The sequence below is a fragment of the Atta colombica genome, unplaced genomic scaffold, assembly GCF_001594045.1.
Source record: "Atta colombica isolate Treedump-2 unplaced genomic scaffold, Acol1.0 scaffold118, whole genome shotgun sequence".
NCBI classification, from domain to species: domain Eukaryota; kingdom Metazoa; phylum Arthropoda; class Insecta; order Hymenoptera; family Formicidae; genus Atta; species Atta colombica.
Genome location: NW_017259204.1, coordinates 66,229 through 76,245, shown reverse-complemented (window position 1 = coordinate 76,245; position 10,017 = coordinate 66,229). Strand labels below are relative to the sequence as shown.

Below are 10,017 nucleotides of genomic sequence, written 5' to 3'. Positions count from 1 at the left end.
GTGTGTGTGTGTGTGTGTGTGTGTGTGTGTGTGTGTGTGTGTGTGCGTGCGCGCCTGGTGTTAAAAATAAAGCATTACATATAGTATTATATTTTTATTTTGAAAACAAAAACATTTAAAAAAAAAACGTTAGAAACTTTTGTGACTTCAAGGGGGACATGAAATATCATTGGTTTGAATTTGGGTGGTCAAGGTCAAAGCAAGGACACATAGAATTTGTTGAATGAGACCTCCTATTTTATATTGCATATTCTCGTAGCTTACCTCGAGAGCTTTTCAAAAGACTAATAAAATATTTTTTCATTAAGTACTTTTCAAATTATACAGTTTGAAAGTTATAATACCACCAACATTTATATATAGCATTATTCCAGACTCCAGATATCCAACCGATGGCTTCGGGTCACAAACATAAGGCATAAAACACAACATATAACGCATAAAAGAATCAACCAATAAATTTTTCCTTTTCTTCCATTTCACAGAAAAGAACTTTGATTGATTCTTTTATACACTATGCGTAAGTCTGTATAGTGATTCCTAAACCTTTTTAATGTTATTCAGGTTTATGACCTTGATAATATTTGACAAGACCATTGGAGAGTGTTTCTCTAATTCTTGTTTTTATGTAAAAATGAAAATAAAGAAAAATATATACATAATAAATATATACATTAATATTATTCAAATTATGATTCTAAATAACATTTAAGAGATTTTAGCTATCGGCCACATCTTGGGTAATGTAATGTTGGTGGTATTATAACTTTCAATATATTTTGTATAATTCAAAAAGTACTTAATGAAAAAATATTTACAATACGAATCTTATTTTAGACTGTATAAGAACACAATTGATAAACTAGAATCGGTCGAAGCTAGATCTTTAATGCTTTTAAATAATTTCTATGTGAATTTATATATTAAAATAGCTGTTTGAACTGCACGCCGAAATGATTTTTCGAACTAATAAACATAATAACTACTAATCAACATAATAAGCAAACATAATAATCAAACTACTATAAGTAATAGAAATTAAATTGATAAGCAATTTAATAATTTGATGCTCAATTTGGCATCCTATTAGAAAGATGTTTATGTACTGAAAAACAGTAAATAAAATTATTGCGAAAAATATTATCTCGACCGGAAGTCAAACCCGATCTCTTTTCAAAATCCAACTGAATAACCTCCATGTGCATTTTGAGTAATGCTAATGTCAGCAATAGTAATTGTCAAGTTTTAAAAGTGTTTAATGAAAAAATACTTCACTTATAATGTTTTGAAAATGTCTTGACTTCAGCTACAAAAATATGCAATCGGAAATAGTTTCTATTTAAAAACCTTCTTTTCTAGAAAACCTACAACTTTTATATAAAACTTTTTCCTATATCTCTCTTAGTTTCTAAGATCCGTATTCAAAACGCGCTTTTATCTCTAAAATTCTAGTGATGTAAATTATAACATGTTAACGCGTTGTAAGCGCGTTCTGAATACGGGCCTAAGATATCTGACTGGGGCGATTAAAATGCTCCCCCCTTGTATACACATGTCTTATAAGTTTTTTGCCAAGCGCTTTTGTGTAGATAGAGCGGACTAAACTGAGTTGAAAAATGTTGTACCATTTTGCAATTTTTTCAATAATTAATAAGATATTAATTACAAAAATTATCAAATATTAGTCTTTAATAATTTTTTACTCAAATACTATCAACTTTACAGAAAAACTGTAAAAGACAAAAATCATTAATTTTCTTCTCTAAGAATTTTTTCAGAATTTTTAATCAACTTTTTAGTATTGCATCTTCTTATTTTTATCAACATGAGAAAATATAGTATTAAAAAATTCTGAAAAAATTCTCAGAACTTTGTGAGAAGAAAATAAATAATTTTTGTCTCTCGCTGTTTTTCTGTAAAGTTGATAATATTTGAATAAAAAATTATTGAAAACCAATATTCAGCGATTTTGAATAATTAATATCTTGTTAATTATTGCAAGAATTGCAAAATAGAATAGAAGATTTTTCGACTCATTGTTAGTTTAGTCCGTTCTATCTACACACGTGCGCTTTGTCAAAACTTATTGGACACTCCGTATATATTTATGACTCGTAAGTGGGAAATATGCAAAAGAAATTCGGATAGTTGCAAAAAGCAGGTTTTTCGCTTATAGAATGAAAGATGTTGATTGTATGGAAAAAAATTCAATATAAAAATTAGATATTCGAAATACCTACAAAACGGGATGTAAAACGTTAAGATCAGTTTATTAGTCAAATTAAAAAAAATAAAAATGATCGAAAAAATTTTTTTTCTGTTCGCTCTCTCTCTCTCTCTCTCTCTCTCTCTCTCTCTCTCTCTCTCTCTCTCTCTGGTCATCGAAATTTGAGCGCAAAGCTTTGAAATTCTTGTAAAATGTAGCCTTCATTATGATGAAAAAATCCTCTCCTGTTTCAGCTTGAAATTTTTATTAGTTTTTCCAAAAAACTATTTGTTCACAAAAAATCTGTCCGCGGAAAATTTAATTTTAATATAAAATTTTACATTTGACATTGAGCAATCGCATAGCAAAGTATAGGGATAATTTTTTTTTCTTCAAGGGTTGCACATTACATACACTTAGTAATGAATCAATTTTTTGCAATTAAACTATTTTAAAATGGTTTTGAGAAGTGGGTATTTTTTTTTCTCATAAATGAATTGGAATAATTCCGTTAATATGCATTGTATTAAATAGAAGTGAACACAGTATCGTGTGAAGTATTTGCTAGTTTCTATGAATTTATAAACGAATTCTTGAAATAAATTATAGTTCTCCGCGCTTTCTCACAAAAATAATCAATCTATTAATACACATAATTGATTTAAAGTTATTATAATAATGGTATCTCATAAAACTTGATTGTAAATTAACAATTTTTCCATTGTTAAAAATAAACCAATAGGAGATCAATATCTTTAATGGTTTAGTTAGATCTTAAATATTTATATAATTCTATTTAAATTTATATACTGAGTGGTCTTAAATTATGGCATCGCCCATTTTGAGCAGATTCTGAAAAAATTCTCAGAACTTTATGAAAAGAAAATAAAGAATTTTTATCTTTTACTTTTTTTTTTTTAAAGTTAATAGTATTTGAATAAAAAATTATTGAAGACCTATATTTAGTGATTTTTATTAGTAATTAATATCTCGTTAACTATTGCAAATATTGCAAAATGATAAAAGACTTTTCGACTCAGTTTAATCCGCTCTACTTGCTCAGGATGAGTGATGCCGTAATTTAAGGATATCTTGTATACTACGTATGTAGTCTTAACTAGTAGTATACAAATTTATATATAATTATACAAGCACTTAAGACCCAACTAAACTGTGGACTGTATTATCACTGAGGAGCTGCTTTCCAAAAAAAAGTATATATATGTATATATGTATGTGATTCTATTTAGCGGAGAGCCAGTTATCGACAGCAAAAGTAGTGAGTAAAGATAGTCGAAGTAGCAGTGAACGTTGTGATGATGAAAAATTTTTAAAAGATATGCATATTCAATTCTTTTTTCTGTTTGTAATTTCAGTTTGATTTAATTCTTTAAAAAACAAACAAAAAGTATTTTTCAATTGCCTCAAACATTTTGGTTTTTACAAGAGTTTTACCATCTTTATAATGGATAAATCATTTTCAGATTAATCATAATTAAATTCAAGTCGAACGCCGCAAGATAGTTGTATACAATCAAAGTCTGTCTTCTGGACATATAATGAGTAATGTACATGAAATTCAATCGTCAGTCTGTTGTAAGAATTCGTGTTGTACGGCCAAGATTAGAACGAAAATAATACTGGAAATACAAAATAGGATCAAGCACATGTAATAAGTAAAATAATATATCTTATAGGAATCTTACCTTGTCATATTTTGTGAAGAAAACCAGTATAACTATTATCTATTAGAGCGAGACTGCAGAAGGAATAATAACATTTGAAGGAACATTTGGTTGCGTTTAACAGAAAAAACTGATCAGTGAGCGCTTAGTGATTCTTTAATATGATTGGTTCTTGTCTTTAGATTTTTGCTAGATCTAAATGTAGGAACCAATCATATTAAAGAATCACTGTGAGCGCTTACTGATTAGTTTTTCTGCTGAAGCTAATATCATCAAAGCATGCGTTATTGTTATAACTGGAAGAAAGAAACAAGGAGTGATGAAATAGGTTATTTAAAAACAAGAAAGGCGAAGTGATGGAACTTAGATAGACAGAGATAATATGTTAAGGATGGGTAGGTATGTGTCAGACAATAATTGTCATGTTTATTTAGATATTTTTTTTATTTAACTACGTGGACCACTTCAGACGTTAATCTTTTATGATACTGTCTTTTATATTGAATTTAATTATGACTAATTTTTAAGTGACTTATCCATTGAAGATGGTTTTGTGAAAATCGAATTGGGAGAAATATACTTGTTTGTTTTAAAAACAAAATATTAACGTTGTATTTGGCTCATTGTCCCTTTATACATTTAAATTTTAATTATCTGAGTCAATTAGATTCTTATTATTTTGATTTAATTGTTTTGATCAATTTGTTCGAAACAAGTGAAGCCAAATTTGAATCGTGACGCGCGCGCGCGCGCGCGTGGTGTGTGTGTGTGTGTGTGTGTGTGTGTGTGTGTGTGTGTGTGTGTGTGTGTGTACGTACACATCGTTGCACGCTACCGATCAATTCACAGAGTCTCCATAAACACGTCGTTAAAAATCATCACAGTGTGAGAATCGCGCTACGTCTCACCATTACGGAGAGCTTCAAGAAGCATGATATTGTTGGCAACGATATCAACATTGGACTTTTTATCGTGTATCTCTACATTATGTTGGAATCGATCCCACGGAATTTAATTATTAGCTTCTATTGATTCTGTCTATTGTCCGACAGGTGGTTTCCTAGATCCTGATTCATCTTTGAACGTGTTGAACGATGGTCGATTACTACAAGGTACTCGAAGTACAGCGGACCGCTACTAGCGCTGATATCAAAAAGGCGTAAGTTTAATCCGTTCATCGAGTCTTCATCTATCTCTCTTTTCTCAGGGATACGGTGTTGTAAATGATCTAAACTAAGTTTTGAGATCTTGTGAAATGATCATCCAGTCGTATTTTTGACAAGCTTCGCTAACGTAATATCCGGCATATTTTCGTTCTACAGGTATAGAAAGCTGGCATTAAAATGGCATCCGGACAAGAATCCGGATAATTTGGAAGAGGCGAATAAAAGATTCAAGGAACTCTCGGAAGCATATGAAGTCTTGAGCGACGGTAAGCATACACACAGAGTCGAGATAATGATAACACTGTTCAACAAAAAAAAATGCACACGAACGAAGGTAATTGTTTTTTGTAGTTTTTTGAATACGCTGAATACGATCTCGTTTCCATATTGCTTTATCATCTTAAAATCTTAGTGTATTTTAATATTATAATATTATAATATTTTAATATTATAATTATGATGTGTGACATGATGTGTTGAAGCAGTTTTATTGCCATCAAAATTAAATAATATCATTACTGCAGAATTGGAAACGTTACTTCATTAAAAGAACGCATTAGCGTTACTCGTTATTAATTTTAAAAAGAAACATGTTGCTATTACTTAGAAAGTAATGATTCGTTATTTTTTTATAATGTTAAAGTAAGATTATATTAAAAGTAAATAAGATCAAAAGTAAGATATTACATTTAAAAATTATTTAGTAATTAATATCAATTGTTACAATCAATATTAAAACTTAAAACTCTAAGCTAATCTTTATATAGCACGCTTTTTTTAACACTAAACTTAATTCTAATAACTTTAATAACTTAAATTTTCTATGATTCTTTGTATTAATATTTTTATTATGTATGTATTTATATTTACCTTTAGGAAGTTAGATAGTAATCACAATATAATCTACAAATGTAGGTTTTACTAACAATTTTTAAACATTGTTTTTTTAACATTAATATTATTGAGTGCACTATAATAAAAAAAATGCTCTTGAATAAATAAATGAGATAATAAGGGATTAAAGTAATGATAAATGTAACGGCTGAATTTGTTATCGTTGTTCTAAAAGTATAACGATGTTATATTATCATTACAGAAGAAAGAAATAATAACGATAACAATGTTATAAATAATGTATGATTGTAACTTCACAGAAAGTAAATAACAAACATACAGGATGTAGAAAAAGTTCTGGATCTCTTAAATATCTTGAGAAACGTTTCTATAAATGTTTCATACAAAAGTTATAAGGTTTCAAGTAGAGCATTACATAATATCGTGTCAAGATTACGTAAAAATTACCTTAAAATTTCTAAATATAAATTCGAATTTTTTATTATATATCCTTATAGCTTATCTCGCTTTCCAAAATCTTTTTTTTAATTAGTATTGTTCGAGTTATGAATCTTGAAATTATAGTACTATCGACATTATCTAATAGCGTTTTCTCTTGGCTGTACTATCGCCCATCAGTGCAACACTCAGACAGCGTGTTTCCTTGGCTGGTGATAGGCGAACTCATTCAGTGTAACATGTTTCCGTGGCTAGTATAGTGCAAATTTTATGCACGAAGTGGGATTTTACTACACGATCTCAAAAAGACGGTGTAGAGCCTGTGTGACAATAAAAATTTGAAAATGGAAGTCAATCGGCAGCAGAATTAAATGCGATAGCATGAAGTAGTGTACACCATGATGTATATACACTTGTGTAGTGCAGCACTGATGCAACACTTACATGCAACTGCTGCGAGGTTACACTCAGTATATCTCAAGAAAACGCTATAAGGTGTATCGAATGGAGGTTGTCCGATCAAATTTATACATTATATGTGTATATCTCTTTTTCCTTCTCTCTCACGCTCTCCTTTTGCATGCGTATGTGCGTGTGTTACCATATATACCTTAAGTAAATAAAATTATATACAATTTAATTAAATGAATATATTATTTTTTAGCTTACTCCAGGATCAACGATGTAGATAGTGGTGGAATGATCCTTTTTTTTTTTATATTTTATAAGGTAAAACTGTAGAAAAGGGGAGCACTTGCCGACGATCTTGATATATTATCTTGATCAAAAAGTTCCCGGAATTCATTCAGAAAATTCAAAATACAAGTTTTATTCATCAAAAGTGATATTGTCCCCTCATCAAAGTACTCCCCATCGATGCAATGCACTTATGTCAGCGCTTGATCCAGCTCTCGAAACATTTCTAGAACTCTATTGTCGGTATAGTCATCAGAACCGTCTTCGATTTTTCCATTACCTCCTTTCCGTTGTTAAAACGCGTTCCCCGTAATGGTTTTTTGACTCGATCGAAAACAGAAAAAAATTGCCATATCAGGTAAATTCGGTGGCTGTTGAATGGTATTCGTTTCGTTCTTGGTCAAAAATTCACGGATAATGATGGCACTGTGCGACGGTACGTTATTATGCAAAATCCACGAGTTGTTTGCCCACAAATCCAAAATTGAAAATACGTGCAGAGATAGATGTACTCAAGACGGCGTAACTTTTACAAATGTCAAGCTATGGTGATAAAATTTGGTGGGAATGTCAATGATAGATGTGGCAACCTAATCAAAAAAAAACAGAACTCAAATCAGCTGACCCAGAGCATCACCTGGTGGTAATTCCGGGAACTTTTTGATCAAAGTATGTTATCAAGGTCATCATCCTGCGAAATCTCCAACAAGAAGGTTTTAGTCGTCGCTGTCCACTAAAAAAATAATTAACAAACAAGTTTAAAAAAGTTTAAAAAATAATGTCTCATTTCTGCTATAACGAAAATTGTAAATCTATATAGCATCTCTCTTTGTGTTGAAAAGTATATGTGTGGATCCAGTGGTGGAGTGAAAGTCGTTTCGCGTTAAAAAAAACTTTATTCTAACCCAATCCATTTTTTACTTTCGTGTGGAAAATTGTACATTCAAAAAGCAAAGTGCTACTAGGTTTACAATTTCCTACACGAAATGAGGGCCACCAAAAAATGGATTGGATTAGCGTTAGGTTTTTTTAACGCGAAACGACTCCACCTCCTTTTTTGCTTGGAGGCGCACGACTTCCATACGAAGCGAAATCATGACCTTGAGTGATCTTTAATAAGATTTCGAAAGTTGCTTTATATAGAAGTAGGGAAAAGGGATGGGAGTTGCTTTACATGGAAAGTCGTAAGCAAGGAAGGGTGTAAGATAGTTTCTAATATTATATATAGGAGAAAATAAATAGACATAAAACGTTATTTTTTTCAAACTCTTTGTTAATAACTTTTTAACGAATAACGAGCGATGGCTAAAACTTGTTGAAAATTACTCAGGGTGATGACCTTGACAACATATGTCAAAGTCAAAATCGTCGGCAGGTGCTTTTCTACGGTTTTATCTTTTATAATTTTCGTATGAACTGTTTTTATTTAATTAGATTTTAATTCGTAATTATTATTGTATATTTTATTTAATTTTTAAAACTTTTAAAAATAATAAAACTTTTAAAAATTTTTTAAATAATAGAATAGTTTTTAAATCTGTTTCCTTAATTTAAATGTGTTATGAAGAGAATATAATTATAGGTTTTTTAAGTTGCACGTGGTGTCTTCAAGAACATTTATTTTATAGCATAAGATTTACAAAATTTTTGGTGAATCAATTCACACCATCTTGTTTTAACCCATAAGCCCATTGTTATCTAAAAATTAAAATAATTTTTATGGTTATCTAATTAAATAATCTTAAATAAAACTTAAAACTTTATTTAAATATGATTATCTAAATTGGGACCAACTGCTTTCGCAGAAAAATAACAGTGACCATGTCTTAAAAGCAATAAAAAAAGACACTATAATCGCATTTATTTAATTTATGAATTAAATGAAATTTTTAGAGTTTTTAATATTTCTCAAACTTTAAAAATTCATGTATAATACATAAAAAATTAAGCTTATGGTCAAAACAAACTGGTGAATTGATTCATCGAGAATTTTTAAAGTTTTGAGAATGATATAAAATAAATGTTCTTATTCCACATATGCGACGAGGTTTAAAAAAAAATCATTATATTCTCTTTATGACTCATTTAAATTATCGAGAAAGTATAAGTTTTTACGGAGAGAACTATTACATATTTCGCCCGAGTGAAAAATTATTAAGCATCGATCAATGTGGATGCGTGCTATTAGGATGTGTGCTAACGACCTTCTCAAAATGAAATAATTATAAAAAATTTCGGGGGGAGAAGTTTGAATTCTCAACCCCCTCCCTTGATATACCCATGATCATCATTGCATACATTATTTCATCCATGTTTAAGATTTGATGACAAAGATTGAACAATGCTGGCGAGCGTTGCAAATGTTAACTCTAGCAGACCATTCATGGGTCCAACGTCCTCTATGCAATTTGTTACATTGCTGTAACTTTTTTATAATATAATTTGAAGACCCAGATTTGAGGCTGAAAAAAAACTTTAATCGTCCATAGATAAGTCTGGGTATTTTTTTGCATTATTCTCGATATGAAAATGGACGAAAATTTAAAAAGGGTACTTGCGACCCATAAAGCCAGCGGCACACGATGCTTGTTGTTTTCCTGCTAGATTGCTAACTGGATTAGAAACTTGCCGTATTAGCTGCTGGTGCTGAAACTGACAGTGTCAGCCAATACAGTGGCAAGATTCTAATCCAGCTAGCAATCCAGCAGGAAAACAAGCATTGTGTGCCTGCAAGCTTAACTTGTAAGTTTTTGGCGTTCTGAGTACTCCTTAATTTTTTATTAAATATATGTTTACTGAGTTTCGGATAGTATAAAAGTAAGTACATGAAAATGTAGAATTAAAAAGAATTATATTTCAATAAAATAAATAGTAGAAATTTTATAATTTTTGTCAGTCTACGGATCGCTCGGCTGGAGCGGATTTATTGCTTCAGAGCGAGTATTACATCATCCTCTAAATTAAATTCTAA

General features: G+C 30.3%; 1 protein-coding gene across 2 annotated transcripts in view; it reads left to right on the top strand.

Annotated features, from left to right (window-relative positions):
- LOC108694196 (dnaJ homolog subfamily B member 6-like) overlaps window positions 1–10,017 on the top strand; it is a 36,583-nt gene that overhangs the window by 7,277 nt on the left and 19,289 nt on the right. For both annotated transcript variants that reach the window (XM_018203548.1, XM_018203547.1), the window contains exons 2-3: window positions 4,944–5,050; window positions 5,214–5,323. In XM_018203548.1, coding sequence (XP_018059037.1) covers window positions 4,986–5,050; window positions 5,214–5,323 — 175 coding nt within the window. In that variant the 5' untranslated portion in view covers window positions 4,944–4,985. The remainder of the gene's footprint in view (window positions 1–4,943; window positions 5,051–5,213; window positions 5,324–10,017) is intronic.